The 15,830-nt window shown below is 41.8% G+C and overlaps 2 protein-coding genes and 3 non-coding genes across 9 annotated transcripts in view; all 5 read left to right on the forward strand.

Annotated features, from left to right (window-relative positions):
* The window catches only part of arid4b (AT-rich interaction domain 4B), a 73,079-nt gene extending 64,289 nt beyond the window's left edge, over positions 1 to 8,790 (forward strand). For 2 of the 4 annotated variants that reach the window (XM_037781329.1, XM_037781328.1), the window contains exons 17-24: positions 1,259 to 1,441; positions 2,417 to 2,501; positions 2,582 to 2,789; positions 2,919 to 4,151; positions 4,298 to 4,405; positions 5,193 to 5,417; positions 5,956 to 6,102; positions 6,579 to 8,790. In XM_037781329.1, coding sequence (XP_037637257.1) covers positions 1,259 to 1,441; positions 2,417 to 2,501; positions 2,582 to 2,789; positions 2,919 to 4,151; positions 4,298 to 4,405; positions 5,193 to 5,417; positions 5,956 to 6,102; positions 6,579 to 6,730 — 2,341 coding nt within the window. In that variant the 3' untranslated portion in view covers positions 6,731 to 8,790. The remainder of the gene's footprint in view (positions 1 to 1,258; positions 1,442 to 2,416; positions 2,502 to 2,581; positions 2,790 to 2,918; positions 4,152 to 4,297; positions 4,406 to 5,192; positions 5,418 to 5,955; positions 6,103 to 6,578) is intronic. The other 2 variants (XM_037781330.1, XM_037781332.1) reach the window with 2 other exon arrangements.
* A 1,152-nt stretch (positions 8,791 to 9,942) lies between these two features.
* tomm20a (translocase of outer mitochondrial membrane 20) lies at positions 9,943 to 14,136 on the forward strand. Of its 2 annotated transcripts, XR_005208651.1 has the most exons (7): positions 9,943 to 10,151; positions 10,441 to 10,487; positions 10,592 to 10,673; positions 12,558 to 12,694; positions 13,011 to 13,079; positions 13,536 to 13,589; positions 13,679 to 14,136. XR_005208651.1 is itself a non-coding variant. In XM_037783255.1 (6 exons), the coding sequence occupies exons 1-5, from the start codon at positions 10,028 to 10,030 to the stop codon at positions 13,053 to 13,055; spliced, it is 435 nt and encodes a 144-aa protein (XP_037639183.1). In that variant the 5' UTR covers positions 9,943 to 10,027; the 3' UTR covers positions 13,056 to 13,079; positions 13,536 to 14,136. The 2 variants fall into 2 exon arrangements, 1 of the variants encoding a protein (XP_037639183.1); XM_037783255.1 differs by having other exon boundaries at positions 13,536 to 14,136.
* On the forward strand, positions 11,394 to 11,525 carry LOC119496260. The gene has a single exon (XR_005208676.1). It is a non-coding gene; the product is annotated as a small nucleolar RNA SNORA14 (small nucleolar RNA).
* On the forward strand, positions 12,750 to 12,884 carry LOC119496261. Its single transcript, XR_005208677.1, has one exon. It is a non-coding gene; the product is annotated as a small nucleolar RNA SNORA14 (small nucleolar RNA).
* On the forward strand, positions 13,272 to 13,403 carry LOC119496259. The gene has a single exon (XR_005208675.1). It is a non-coding gene; the product is annotated as a small nucleolar RNA SNORA14 (small nucleolar RNA).
* Positions 14,137 to 15,830: the final 1,694 nt, after the last annotated feature.

Genomic DNA, 15,830 nt, shown 5'->3' on the forward strand with positions numbered 1-15,830 from the left:
AATTCCATGGTAAGTAGGCGATAATTCGCAAGTAACGTATTTGAAATTACTGCCAAATTACCCCAATATAGATAGATAGATAGATAGATAGATAGATAAATGTACTTTATTGATCCCAAATGGGAAATTGTTGAACACATTACATACAGCATTATTTAATAATTATATTAGATATAAATGAGGTCATCTACTTACCACTAAACAGTGGATCTGGGAATAAAGTGTTTGTATCATGCCTATCGATTATCTTTGTATTACTTTCCTGGAAATGTGTTAAAGAAATTACCAGCTATTTATTACCTGCTTTGGGAAATAGCAGAATATAATTATTAAATAATATTGGGGAAATTTCAAATAGGTTACTTGCTAATTATCACCTACTTACCATGAAATTAGTGGACCTGTAAAATGAAGTGTTACCGAAGAGGTCTACAGAGCTGATTATGTGCAGTGTGTTTTGTGTCATTTTGAAGTCTAGTGTGTCCCCAGTGTTAGGGTGGTAACAGCTTCTTCAGTCGCTGCACTAAGAAGTGGATCTTCTTCTCTGTGTTGTGTTGAAACTTAGCCGCCTGCTGCTCTGAGCAGTACGAGAGGGATTGTGTGGAGCACTATGTTGTAGCCGTCCTTTGTGGCAGCAGACCAAATTGGATCTGGTAGCCGTGCTTCTTCTCAGCGCTGTAGTCTCGCTTTAAGTTGCTGCGCCGCCTGCCAAGTTGTGCTTTGCCGTGCTAACCTGCCCCCGTGGCTCCTGCGCCTAAACCACTTACTGGCATTCCTGCACCGCCCCTCCAGCTTTTCGACATCTCCTGACTGTGTTTCCCACTAGCTCCTCCTTGTGGCTGCTTTGTTTCTTAAAGCGTGTGTGTGTGAGAGTGAGTGAGAAGTATGTTGCTGTGTGTGGATAATAGGGTTAGACAGCCTTTAACAGTAGTGTTATTTCCCATGCAAGATGATTTCTGCCATGAAAGAATGTTTTTTATTTACTGTACACTCCCATGTACTGTTCTCTGATTGGCTCACTGTAAATGAAGTTGTTTATACTGCAGTTTGCTGTAGGTTACACTGGACTAGAGTTAAGGCAGGACAGAAATGGGAAGTTTCTTTATAGGAAAAGGGTGTAGTGTTGTAATGGGACAGGGAAGGCAACAGTAATTAGACAACAGGCTTCCTAGCAGCAGGTAGTTGAGTCGGGTGGTTGGGGTTCTGTGGTGCTCAATGGAGCCTAGGGCCAGGAAGTGCTGAACTGTTTTTCTTGCAGGGATGACAGCAGTCAGGAGGGGGAGGAAGGGGAGGAGTTTGAGTGTTACCCCCCGGGGATGAAGGTGCAGGTGAGGTATGGGCGAGGCCGCAATCTGAAGACGTACGAGGCCACTGTGAAAGAGGCAGACGTGGAGGGGGGAGAGGTGCTCTACCTGGTGCACTACTGTGGCTGGAACGTCAGGTAAGACAGGACCTGGGGAGAAATCACCTAACGTCTATATTCACCCTAAAAAAAAAAAAAAAAAAAGACATCTTTTAACCTTCAGGGGATCACCGCTACATGGGTGTCCCCTCAGCAATAACAGATACATCCCTTCCTCACTCACCTGATCCAGTCCCATGGTCAGTACTCTGACTATGGAGAACACTGGGCCATCTAGTGGCAGAAACAGAACTGAGTACTGGGTTGATTGTGGGTCACTCCTCAGCTTCCCTCGCTCAGTTTTGACTGAATCCCCTGTCTGTCTGTCTGTCCCCCAGCTGTCTGTCTCTCAAATAAATCTGCAGACAGGCTGAATTTGAACCAATTTCACTCTGGAAATAGCCAACCAGTGGTTTTGGCTGAACTATTTTTAGATATTTTTTAATATGAGCTACCCTTTGGATCTCTGAAAGGCCAACCAAAAAGTGCTGCTACACTCACCTCTACCTCTCAACCCTCTCCCCCCCTCCCCAGTGGGTCAGGGTTAACGCAGTGTTAAGTAGAGTGTTAGGGTACCATGACACAGAGGTTAACTAGTGCAATTTCATCGTCTCAATGTTGTTGTGTGGTCCTCTAGCACTCTATATAAAGACAGTGGGATGATCTCTGCATTGTGTTTGTCGTGTGCGATGTCGTGAAACTTTTCATTTCTCCTCATACGACCCAAGTAGCACCCTTGGTACCGTTGGAACTCTGTTGAATATGATTTGTGTGGTGGTCGGTGTTAATATTGTTTCTTTCTTCATCGTAAAAGGTTTGTCTTTTTCCACATTAACACCATGGGATTTCTTCCTTTTTTGCTGTTGAGGCTTATTGTGTCACAGCAACATGTTGGGGTCAGACAGTAGAGGTGTCCGTGTGGTGGGTGGTGTGAGAGGAATATTTCTTCGCTCCCCTCAAAGAGCCGAATGATGAAACTGTCTCTTGTCTTTGTACTTTTGATTTTTTTTTTAGATATGATGAATGGATCAAAGCAGACAAGATTGTGCGTCCTGCCAATAAGAACGTACAAAAAATAAAGCACCGCAAAAAGATAAAGGTACGAGTCTGGAGAGTGGTAACTTTTAAAGCTGGTCCGGTGTCATGGCGTGAATCACTGACTGTGTTGAATCCTGACAGAACAAAGCGGAGAGGGAGCGAGACAGGTTGGAGAGGCTCAATGACCGGGACGGCCTCGGCCCGTCGCCCAACGCTAACCGCCTCCCGCGCTCCAAATGTGGCCTGAGTCAGGATGTCTTTTCCAAGATGGACGAGGGTGAGGACAAAGGGACTCAGCAGTCTCCAGTCAAGTCTATAGAAATTACTTCTATCCTCAATGGCCTGCAAGGTAGCAACACTCATTAGCCTGTAGTCCTCATGTACACTTAGCAGCTTAGGACTGTTTAACTCTGAAGTGGTTTATTTGTGCCTGCTGATAAAAAACTGAAACTAACAAGTTCTCTCTCGTTTGCCTCAGCCTCTGAGATGTCCACGGATGAGAGTGAGCATGAAGATGAGGAGGGAGAGCATAATGAGGAGGATCACCCAGGTTGCAGAGGCAGCCCCAGAAAGGCCCCACCGGAGTCCCCACAAGCGTCAGAGTCCTGGGAGAGCGGCGCCACTCCTGAAGCATCCAAACCTCCTTCAGTCTCAGGAAAGAACCAGGATTTAGTCGGCGCAGAGAGCGCAGATGTTGGGAAGCGCAGAAGCCAACCGGAGTCAGAGGGAGAGGCGAGCAACAGGAAGAGAAAATTTGACTGCGCAGCAGAGAGGACCCCGAAAGGCCAATCCAAAGCTAAAACCCGGAGCACCAGGAGTGCCGACTGGTTGCCTGGAGGCTCCCCCAGGAAGCTGGAGGAGAGGGCGGCTGGTCCCGTGGAGGAGAGGGGGGCGTCGTCCAGCAGCAGCTCAGAGGATGAGGGAGCAGCGCTGGCAAAGGCACAGGCTGAGGAAAGTGAGCGAAGCCGGCCAAAAACCAAAGGTTCCCCTTCCAAGAAGTACAACGGGATGAAGGAGAAGACCAAAGGTGGCAGACAAGCTGGGTTCTGGGAGATTCCTGAAAAGAGGGCCAAGATGTCTGGGAACGCAGAGGAGAGGCCAGCTGTCCGTTCTAAAGGTCAAAAGGACGTGTGGTCCAGTATCCAGGCCCAGTGGCCGAAGAAGACTCTCAAAGAGTTGTTCTCCGACTCGGACACAGAGGCCGCCAATTCCCCTCCTCCACCTGTGCCCCCATGTCCGGAGGAGCCGAGTGTCGAAGAGGACGCCGCACCCGACGACGAAGTCTCGGAGGAGCAGATGGACAACGACAAACTGCAGGAGTTTCCCAGCAGCGGCAGCAACTCTGTACTCAACACACCGCCAACAACGCCTGAGTCGCCCTCAGGAGGAGGCAGCGCTGTGGAAGACTCCGGTCCGGCGCAGCCTTCCTCCCCGCCGCCGTCCATACCCCCAGCCTTGCCTTCAGAGACGGTTTCTGACGCTCTTCCCCCGGGACCCATACAGGAGGAAGTGGCAGGCGGGCGCAGCGAGACAGACAGCAGCACGGTGGAGGTGGAGAGTCTGGGTGGAGAGCTGCAGGACCTTCCTCAGGACGAGGGGGCCGCTTCCCCCTCAAAGGTGTTTGACGTCAGCCTCTCCTGCAACAGCAGCAGCAGCTGCAGCCTCGAGCTGAGCAGCAGCAGCCAGCAGGAGAATGAGCAGAAGTCCAAAGGTACGAGTAATAGCCAATCTACTCAGGTCTTATGAAACACTGACAGAATTCATTATTTTTCTTTAAGATGGAATACTAAAGAAATACACGCTGACAACTCATTTCACAGTCTGTTCCCTCATTGCCTTCTTGCATTTTCTTTGTAGCGTCTGTGAGTCAGAAGCGGCAGAAAGAATCGCAGACAGCCGGAGCCTCAAAGAAACACAAGCCAAACCGCAAGAGCCAAGTGCCTCCCAAAAAGAATAGGAAAACAGGTAAGGAGAGTTGCTGACGCCCTGCTAGCCTTCACATATCCATTAATTTTATCAACCCTAGAATTTATATTTCATATTTACTCTAGGGATGTCAAAGTTAACGAGTGAAGATACTGGTACCATATGAAACTGGTCCAACCATCATCATGTCATACTAGCTTGTCAAGAAGGAGGCTAGATAACGCTCCAAACTTGTGCAAAATTTTGGCGAGGAAAAACTGGCATGGCCATTTTCAAAGGGGTCGCTTGACCTCTGACCTCAAGATATGTGAATGAAAAAGGGTTCTATGGGTACCCACGAGTCTCCCCTTTACAGACATGCCCACTTTATGATAATCACATGCAGTTTGGGGCAAGTCATAGTCAAGTCAGCACACTGACACTCTGACAGCTGTTGTTGCCTATTGGGCTGCAGTTTACCATGTTATGATTTGAGCATATTTTTTACGCTAAATGCAGTACCTGTGAGGGTTTCTGGACAATATTTGTCATTGTTTTGTGTTCTTTATTGATTTCCAATAATAACTATATACATATATTTGCATAAAGCAAGCATATTTGTCCACTCCCATGTTGATAAGGGTATTAAATACTTAAAGGTACATTTTGAACACATAAAAAATGTGCTATTAATTTGCGATTAATCGAGATTAACTATTTTAATCGATTGACAGCCCTAATTTACTCATTTCCTATCGTTAAATTACAGATTTCAGGTGCGAAAGAGAATGAGATTTTCCTCGGTCATTTTCCATTTTTCTCACCTACGCCGTCTTCTCTCCTCCAGCCAACAGCAGCGACAGTGAAGACCAGTCTGTTGTTGAGGGCACTGCCAAACCAACTGCCTCTAAGAACAACGCGCCAGACGTGAAGGCCGCCACTTCACCCAAGTGTCACGGGCGTTCTCCCCCCTCGAGCCATAAGTACCACAAGCAGGGTGACGCCGACCACACCCAGCACCGAGACAACCATGGAAGATCGCCACGTGTGTACAAGTGGAGCTTCCAGATGTGTAAGTGTCACACATTGAACTCATTTGTTTGTGTAAAGTAATTTGTTATGCCTGAGGGTATAAAAAGGTAACTTTGGTATTTTTCAACCATGTTGTCAGACACTTATAATAACAATCTGAGCCTGTCAGTGGCAAAAACAAGCACTTTTAGTGGACGTAAAGGGGATGGTGCCAGGTTGCCCCAAGCGATGACATTACAGCCTGTTTAGTGACTAGTGGCTGCATCGTTCTCCCTCAATACTGGACCAATTTCAGAAATTGTTGTCCCCATTAGTCACTTAGACACAAAAACATTTGAAAATAGGGTCCAGGTTGAAAAATACCAAAGTTATCCTTTAAGTTGTCAACATCAATGTATTTTTAGTTTATTTTAAAAGTATTTTTTTGTGATTTGGGTGAACTGATTCTTTAATTTAGCAAAGATTTTTTTAATTCTATGTATTAAAGTTGAGTTGTATATGTTTATGTCTATGCCCTATTAACCCTGAAATTATTTATTTATTATTTATTATTTATGCATTATTTACGCTCCACTTAGCTGACCTGGAAAAGATGAGCAGTCTGGAGAGGATTTCGTTTCTTCAGGAGAAGCTGCAGGACATCAGGAACCACTACCTCTCCCTCAAGTCTGAGGTGGCCTCCATCGACAGACGACGAAAACGCATGAAGAAGAAGGAACGGGAAAGTGAGTCAGCTCTTTGTGATCTCAACATCGCTGATTTCCAGGATTGGTTTGCACCAGCTAAATCCATTCTTAAAATGCGGGCCCATCTGCGTTCTGTTTGTTTTTTTTCAAATGGAAACGTCCACTCAGGTTACCAAAGTGAGCTAATCAAAGCTAATCAATAAGGTTATGAATAATGTGAACGATAGCACTAGCTGAGAATCAGAATCGGGTTTACATTGCCAAATATATACAGTGATACAGTGACAGGTATGTACATATTACAATATGTACATAAAGTGACAGGTGATATGTGCATATTACAAAAAACGTGCAGTAAAGACTGTAATGAATGAACACGACTGGGAGGCTTCAGAATGATATAAAAACCTAAAAAAAAACACAATCATAATGGACCTGCCTTTTAAGTTTGTGTGTAAAGATCAGTTTGATGCCTCTAAACTGACAATAACCTAAATGCTCTTTCTGCTCTGCAGGCACAGTGGCTGCTTCCACCTCATCCTCCTCCTCCTCCTCCCCGTCCTCCAGCTCACTGACTGCAGCAGTCATGCTGACACTGGCTGACCCGCCGGTGTCATCCTCATCCTCCTCTTCGCAGAACTCTGGGGTATCAGTGGAGTGCAGGTGACAGGACGAGCCAGCGAAGAGCCACCGCACTAAGCACTTAACCAGCACCCCGGGGTCATCGCCCCCATTCCCCTCCAACCGGACGGACAAGTCAACCTACATACTGTAACTACTGGGGCACAAAAACCAGACCAGAGACTAACAAAAAACAAACAAGAAACAAGCACTATTTTCTATTGACAACTGTTTCCTTGGCAAGCTAATGGCACTCAAGTGCACTTTTATGAAGATTGTGTAGGGGGATCAAAATTGTCCAAAAAAACAACAACAACACAAAATTGTCTTTTACTCCTTAATTGAACATTTATAAGAATTGTTTTTGCAAGCAATAATTGTTTTCCATTTGATATAAAGTTTTAATGGTAAGGGATGATTTCCAGCGAAGACCCCTCTGTGCTCTGTCCTCACAGCTCAACACGGTGCAGCCTGCCGCTCGCCCGTGTTATCGTGGGGAATTCAGAGGCCACATTGGCATTAAAGAGCGTAACGAAATGTAACTTCGCCACGTTTCTCTGTCCACCCTCATTAAAAAGGCCTTCATGTGGTTAAACCTCAAGTGGTTGACGATGCTCTTCTGGCGTACAGGCGTGTGGTCCCTGTACATGTTTGCATAGATAGGGTTTCAGACCATCATAGGTCCGCTGACAGCCTCAGTGGATGCATATGGAATGATACTGTAGTGCCTTTTTGTTCTTTTCCATGGGGCACTTTCTTCTCAAATCAGAGTATCAGCTGGAATAATGTGTCCCGTACAAAAGACTGAAGAACGCTGTAGCTTGAGCAGGCAGTGACACATAATGGTGGTTTTTATCAGCGTAGGGTAATATTTTAAAAGTATAATTGTCAAAGCAGAACTCCTACTGGATCATAATCTACTACTGAATACTCATCCAGCTTGGGTGCAACTGTTAAGTTTGGCAGTATAAAATGTGCAATGATGGAGGTGGTCACATTACTCCAGTTCATCAGCCTTTTAAACGCCTATCTGCTTTATTTGATTATGTTTTCATCAACTCATTAAATCCCCCCCCTCCGCCCCCACGCTCCCATCATCTTCACTGAATATTTACAACTGGATCAAGTTAACGTGAAAGCAGCCATAGGAGGTATTTACAGCATGTACTCGTGAAGCTGAATCCCACATTTTTGCAGCGTTTCAAAACAAACATGAAGGTATTTAATTAAGTTTTTGCTTTGTTAAATAAAGCAACGCATCTTTCTAATTTCACTCATGATCAAAAAATGACACGCCAGCTTCCTCTCATATTCATCCCTACCAACCAAAAACTGTTTGGTTCTGTTTCCTGTACTATGACCAGATTAAAGGTAAAGATATTGTAAATGTGCATTTATATCATAAAGTGACGTATGTGTATACATTTCTGAAGACATCTCCAGTGTTTCCTTTGTATAGACCCCCTACTGTATGATAACCTGAAGTTACATTTTGTTTGGCACCTGTATGTAATTGTATGCTTTTGTTATACATTTGTATATTGAGAAGTGTTTTGAGTCAAGCTATTTAATATCTTGCACTGTTAATAACATGTACCTTTCTGTACAGACAGTTTTACGGTTTTAACTGCAGTTTTGAGTGTAAATACTGAGGGTCACAGCATGTTTGTTCTCCCTTCTGTCCTCATTCTTGTTCTCTTGTTGGAACAGATTTTTTTGAGTTCATTTATGTTGTTCTGCCTCTTTTCATCAGTTTCAATACTTTTTTTTTTTTTTCCTTTCTTCCTTTTTTTTTAATTTCATGTTTTGCCTTAGTTTGTATTGTTTTTGTTTTTCTATAGCTTGTGCTTGTAAGAGAAGGATGGTGGTTTTTGGACGCGGCTGAACTATTTTCCAACCTGTACATGGCCTGAAGCTACAGCTGTATGAACCTGTATATGGAAAAATAGTCTGGATCATAGATTAAGAGAAAGTAATGGAGCTTATTGAAAAATGCTCAATAGTATTTATTAGGCTCATCTGATGATGGTCATTGTGTAATTTATTGTAAAAATGTAAGCAAAGCAGAAGCCTCTGTTTGAAATAAATGCCATAGTTTGTGAAGTATTCGGTGTGTCTCTTGCCATCAGTGCTAGATAGATAGACTGTATTTACAAATCTCTATATAAATGTACATACAACCTACTACTTTAAACTTGATAAAGAAATTAAAAAAATACAATAAAATTGAATTAAAGATATATCTCTGCTATAAAATAGAATTAAAGATATATCTGCTATAAATGGAATTAAAGATATATCTCTGCTGTGGTGGAAGGTAACATACTTGTAAAGTACAATTTTGAGATATTTCTACTTAAACATTTCTGGCTTATTATTATACTTTATATTTTTACTCAATTCCAGAGGAAGATTTTTACTTTTTACCCCCTTTTACTCCGGGACTGTTTTTACTTTTTACTGCACTACATTTATATAACAAATGTACTTAAAGTAAAGTGAAATAAAGTAGTTATTTATATTTTAGTCCTCAACATATGACAGGCTTATAGAATATGAAGCAATGTTACAAAGTGAACTTTATTAACTTTTTAACCAAGTAAGTGAAATGAACATTCAAATACTGCTTACACATTAAAGCGTTCTGCATTATAAGCAATTTTGCGTTAGATACTTAAAAGTTAATTTTGCTGGTAATATTTTTGTTTTATTTATTTTTTTCGTATTTTAACATGTAACAGAGCATCTTACACTTTGGTATTTTTTTTTTTAAAGTAAAACATGGCCTGATTGTTGCTTAGGGGCCCTGAAGTAAAATTTAACTGCATCATGATTCTTTTAAATTGTATTTAATTTTTTTTTTTAATTGCTTATGTGAGGGGTACATTTATAAAGCAAAAAATAAATAGATAGATAGATATTAACTTTATTGATCCCGGGGGAAATTCAAGTTTCCAGCATCACAGTTCCATAGTGCAAAACATGTTAGTAAAAAGGCAGTAAAAAAGTTAGTAGTACAAAAAATATACCAGATATAAAAATACAAGGATGAAGAAAACTGTTAAAACTGAATATAATGAATAAATAACAATAAAAAAAAAGTATCTATATAAAGAAAAAGTAATACTAATTCAGAATAAATTGTCATCGGTGCATAAGAATTATATCAAACACATAGTTAGTTTTAATTGTCTTCTTATTCTTAATAAATCCAAAAATGTTCAAAATGAACTGCGTCATGAATGACGTACTTCCTGTACGCACTTCCTTAGCACAGCGGTGCTAGCTGTTAGCTGCTGGTAGTGTCCTGTGCATGGTGCTGTGTCCATGCTGAGCTTAAGGCATGGTGAGCGGTCGGTCCAGTGCGGTGGCCGCCGGGGTGTGTGGAGCCCTGTTCATTGTCTACTGTTTTTATTTTGACAGAAAGCGACGGAGTGACCCTCAATTCAAGGAGAAGCTGCGTGAACGTGAGTGTTTGAGCTGAAGAGAGCAAAGTGAACTAGCTCAACAGTTAGCATGTGAACTTCCATGTGGCTGCTATGGACTCTATCAAATAAGTAGAGCTACATGTTGTCTTTTCCATTTACTCTCAGCCTAGAGAGTATTATAACTTACTCTTATTTTCCTCGGCTACGTCTCAGGATATAAAACTGATGAGAGAAACCTGTGCTAGCTAACACTTCACCTTGTGACCACGTGTCTCTCTTTAACACACCAGCAGTCTGAAGTCTAACTAAAGCTACTGGTGTCTTTCAGGTAGAAGAGAACAAAGGGGTTCTCGTGACAAGTCTGGAGGAGCAAGGGTAAGACAACATGGGGAAATCATTCATTTCTGATTTTATGTGTCTTTTCTGGGGTTTAATAAAATGTGCATTTCTGACACTTTTTTTATTTGCTGACTTTGTAGCTGCCTGACTTGAGGGATGCTGAAGCTGTTCAGAAATTCTTCCTGGAGGAAATCCAGCTGGGAGAGGAGCTCCTGTTGCAAGGTAAACCACGTGTCTGTTCACAGGTTATTCATACATGAAATATGTAAGATTATGTGCATGATACACACCTACAAGCCACCTTAAAGGACAGATAATAATAATGCACAGTGCACTTTCATAGACTAAGCTACTGGAGTTACTGCACTATACTCATTTTTAACAGTCTCTTCTGCACTGTATTCACTTTTTTAATAGTCGTGTATCACAGCTGTTACCCTGCACTATATTCAGTTTTAACAGTTTTCTTCATCCTTGTATTTTTATATCTGGTATATTTTTTTGTACTTTGCACTAATTTTTTTTCTGCGTTTTTACTAACATGTTTTGCACTATGGAACTGTGATGCTGGAAACTTGAATTTCCCTCGAGATCAATAAAGTTACTATCTATCTAAAGCAGTGATGTGAAACTCATTTTAGTTCATGCACAGCCCAATTTGATCTCAAATGGGCCAGACCAGTAAAACCATTGCTTTATTATAAACTATAAATAACATCTCCAAATGTTCCCTCTCTTTTAGTGTAAAGAAGTACATTCTGATAATGTTCACAATTAATAAACAATCACATTTACAAAACTGACGATTAACAGCCTGAGATGTCTCGCTAATCTCTCGGCTGCGACTAAAAACAGCCGTTTCCTCATACCTGCCAACAATTCATTCATCTTCTGTTTTCATTCGTCCTTTCAAGTTCTTGTATAGGCCAAGAGTGTTTTAAAGAGCATCCTTAGTAAACCCCCCGGTTGCATTTTGTGGTCTCTGGGACAAGAAAGGGTGCAAGATCAATCTTAGAATCCAAAGCTGAGAGCTGTGTGTCAGTAGCTCCCAGTTATTTCACCTCTAAGACAAAAACATTTAAAACAACTAATTTCCTACGTGATTTGAGAACGAATTACACAAGTTTAGCTATTCTATAATCGGTGCTGCTATACACATTTTAGCCTAACCTCTGAAAGATGTTATTTTCTGTTATTATTTTTGGTGTGAAACTCAGTTTAGTTCACATACAGCCCAATTTGATCTCAAGTGGGCCAGACCAGTAAAAACATTGCTTTATAACCTATAAATAACATCTCCAAGTTTTCCCTCTCTTTTAGTGTAAAGTACATTCTGATAGTGTTCAAAATTAATGAACAATAACATTTACAAAGCAGACGATTAACAGCCTGAGATATCTCTCGGCTGCAACTAAAAACAGACTGCTGTTTCCTCATACCTGCCAACAATTCATTCATCTTCTCTGTTTTCATTTGTCCTTGCAAGTTCTTGTATTAGGCCTTTTTGCCATGATGAGTCTGATAGTGCTGCCAAATATTATATTCCTTGAGCACTGAACACTGGCTTCCCATTGTGAAGAAATGGGAACTGGTCCATTTGTCTTGGAAAACACAACACTCTGTTTCCACTGACAAAGACATTTTCCACCGGTGTCTCCTACATAAACAGTGGCCTACGCTTGATAGTGTGTCACTTAGGCTGAACGTAAGCAGTATGTTGTATCTATAATAGTGTAACCAGCACAGGGCCTGCTACTCTTATTAGGACAACACAACCCCCCAGTGGAAAATAGGAATAGCAGCGCATTTTATTGAAAAATTTGAATTAACCACTTCTTTGCAAAGTCGTCCAGTGGGCTGGATTGGACGCTTCACTGGGCCGGTTCTGGCCCTCGGGCCGTATATGTGACACCCCTGCCTTAAAGATAAATAAATCAGGGACACAACCTGTGTACTATAGCACTTCTACTAAAACACTTATTCGTACAAAGTTGTCAATTGTGTCCAAACACTTAAGCAATTTATAACTAACCTGCAGCTCTTTTCATAAATTCCTAACCCCCTTTCTCATTAGCTTTTTTAACCTTCTTCTAACCCTTGTCCCAGGTGACTTTGAGAGATGTGTGGACCACCTGAGCAATGCGATTGCAGTATGCGGTCAACCTCATCAGCTGGTTCAAGTGCTCCAACAGACGCTGCCACCTCCAGTCTTCCAGATGCTGCAAGCCAAACTGCCCAACACGGTGAGGATTTCCCCCCATTAAAATGTTTAAATAAAGGATTGTGATTTGTTTTACAGAGCATCCTTAGTAAACAACCCCAGTTGCGTTTTGTGGTTTCTGGGACAAGAAAGGGTGCAAGATCAATTTAGAATTATCCAAAGCTGAGAGCTGTGTGTCAGTAGCTCCCGGCTATTTCACCTCTAAGACAAACACATTTAAAACAACTAATTTCCTACGTGATTTGAGAACGAATTACACAAGTTTAGCTATTATATAATCGGTGCGGCTATACACATTTTAGCATAACCTCTGAAAGATGTTATTTTCTGTTTTTCAGCGAGTCTTCAGCTCCCAGCATTTAACAGAAGATGACGTCGAATGAATGTGTGTGATCGAAATATGCAAGGTGAGGATTTCCTGCATTCTTGATACTGCATGTTTGTTTTGTGTTTTAAATGTTTGTGTGTATCTTGTTTGAGACACCCCATTGCTGCTGTCTCGACCAAGGCTCTCTTGAAAAAGACATTTTCTAGTCTCAATGAGACTTACCTGGTTAAATAAAGTTCAGAAAAAATAAATCAATGTGATTTGTTTTGCAGAGCATCCTTAATAAACCCCCCGGTTGCATTTTGTGGTCTCTGGGACAAGAAAGGGTGCAAGATCAATCTTAGAATCCAAAGCTGGGAGCTGTGTGTCAGTAGCTCCCAGTTATTTCACCTCTAAGACAGAAACATAAATAACTGGTTGTTAACTTTTCTGTGTAATGTGAGAAAGAAAGTTTTACACAAGTTTAGCTGTTCTATCATTAGAGCTGTACACTTCTCAGCATAACCTCTGAAAGATCATATTTTCTGTTTTCCAGTGAATCATCCGCCTTTAACAGAAGATGATGTCGAGTGAATGTGTGTGATTGCAGGTGAGATTGAAATCTGCTGTTACTACGATTGTCTGACTATTTCAGACACTGACATTTGTGCACTGTTTGTTTGGTACGTGTGACTGCAGTAGTGAGCCTGACTATGACGGAGCTCAACCTTTGGACATCAGGTGACAATGATGCCCCTCTATCACGGCTCTCTGGGGTTAAAGAACTTCCTCACGGTTACGTTTCTGGGAGATGTTAAACACATATAAACACATTCCATATCTTCTAATCCTGTTCCCAACAAATCTCATGTTTTCTAGCAATCTGTTTATTCTATTAATTTCTCTCAAACGTAGTTGTGCTAAAGTTTGGGGGCTTTGCTGGTATGTTATGTACTAAATAAAAAACAAAGGTATGTAAATAATTTGTTACATATTGCCGCGCAGTTGAAGAGTGCCTACACTAAGCAGAAGACTTGTTTGTTGACCAGTTTTCAAAATTGTTTTTGCAATGTCTGTTTAAATGTTATTTTATATTCCAGTTATTCATATCTGGACATTTTTGTTTGTAAAAATCCGACAATAAAACATGAAACACACTTTTAGTTTCTGGGGTTTCCATTCACCAGTAGATGGCAGTAGCAATGCACAGGAAAATTTAAAGCATTTACAGTTTTGAGATGTGGAGTGTGGGCAGTTTTTATCTATGCGGAAAGCTGGAGGGTCATTAAGCTCAATAGAAAGTGGTATGTGCAGAAATCAAGGATAAATATTCGACAGGATTTAAATAAATGCAATATTTTGTTCTATGGTATTTATCAAAAAGATGTTAAAGAACACGGAGGAAGGTAATATGCAATCTCATCTCCAAACATCTAGGTATGTTAAATATAAGTGCACAAAAACCATGACCTCTAATGTGTTAATGAATTCTTTACATTGGTTAATAAAATACAGACACAGCCAGAACAAGGTTGAATTCTTGATAGTACAGTATTTCTGTTTCCAGCCAGCATGGTGAAACACATGAGCTTGTGTGAGCACATTGAGCCACCGTGTCTTTGTTGTGAATGGCTTTATTGTGCGTGCAGGAGAGCGAAAGTGGAGCAGCTCGTAGGGGAAGGGAGTAGGTCTGGTTGAAAGTGTGTCTCTTGGAAGACAAGTAGAGCTGTAATTATTTTTATCCCCGTCTGCAGCTGTTTTTCTAAGGGCTCTGGCCAGAGCAGCCCAGGCCTGGAGGTTGCCAGGAAACACGAGCAGGGGGGGAAAATAGTTTTTCTACATTAGGAATGAAAAATGAAAATTGAACGGCAGCCCAGAAATGTCGAGCGAAAGACTAAATGGTAGACGGTGTTCCATTTTCCATGAACTCATGTGCTCACTCTGCAGTCTTTACTTCAGCACTCCTGCTATTTTGCCATTTGGTGGAAAAGGAGAAGCCCGTCAAGAGGCCGTCTGGCACTTAGTGCGTGTGCAGAAGAAGTGGCTCGTTGTTAATCTGTCCTTTGGGGGGGCAGAGGAGAAAAATAACAAGACTGTGTTGGAGGTCAAGCTGGAGCTGTGGTCTGCTGCTGGGGGGTAGGAGCAGGTTCAGACTCCTCCACACATCCACCCCCGGCCTGCTTCTCCTGCAAATAAACACTCGACCACTGGCCGCGTACTCCGTCCCCTGCAGACTGGACAGAGCTGAGGGGTCACTGAAGGATACCAGACCATGGCTCAGCTGCATAAAAATAGACCTAGTCTTTATCTTAAATAGATCTCAGACTTGCCATCGACACTTAAATTGACCTGTTGCATAAAGCTTCCCTACGAGTGACTAATGTAAGACTGATTTAGATCATGATTAAGATAGCCTGGCGCACAATGCATCGTGGGTGAAATAAGACACTTCAGAGGAGAAAAAATGGTGGATGCAACAGCGACACCAGACCAAGTAGCCCATGGGATAATATAACAGAAAAGGTTAACAGCATAAATCCAATGGTCTTTAGAACCGTTAAAGATGTTCAGAAACATTTAAGAATATGGTACAAGAATCCAAACAAAGTAATAAATAAACAGTTAAAATAGTTGAACTGACCTTCTAACAGAATTGTTGCCATAGCAACAACGCCTCAGGGTTAGCCAGGAGGAGAGGTGGCTTTATACTTTATACCACAAACTAAGTCAGTTTTAATATTTATGCAACAGACAGGTTTATTTGGACTAGTCTAACCTGACAATCTCAGACCAGTCCAAGGCCAAGACTAGTCTTATGCTGAGGTTATGCAACTGGCCCTTGTAGCCTCCT

This window comes from Sebastes umbrosus, chromosome 10 (genome assembly GCF_015220745.1).
Source record: "Sebastes umbrosus isolate fSebUmb1 chromosome 10, fSebUmb1.pri, whole genome shotgun sequence".
In the NCBI taxonomy this organism is placed as follows: domain Eukaryota; kingdom Metazoa; phylum Chordata; class Actinopteri; order Perciformes; family Sebastidae; genus Sebastes; species Sebastes umbrosus.

What these genes read in the sequence shown, in the direction of transcription:
- tomm20a (XM_037783255.1), top strand. Translation starts at nt 10,028, where the DNA reads ATGGTGAGCGGTCGGTCCAGTGCGGTGGCCGCCGGGGTGTGTGGAGCC. An exon ending in CAAGGAGAAGCTGCGTGAAC is followed by an intron (nt 10,152 to 10,440) that starts GTGAGTGTTTGA and finishes GGTGTCTTTCAG; the next exon opens with GTAGAAGAGAACAAAGGGGT. An exon ending in AAGCCAAACTGCCCAACACG is followed by an intron (nt 12,695 to 13,010) that starts GTGAGGATTTCC and finishes TCTGTTTTTCAG; the next exon opens with CGAGTCTTCAGCTCCCAGCA.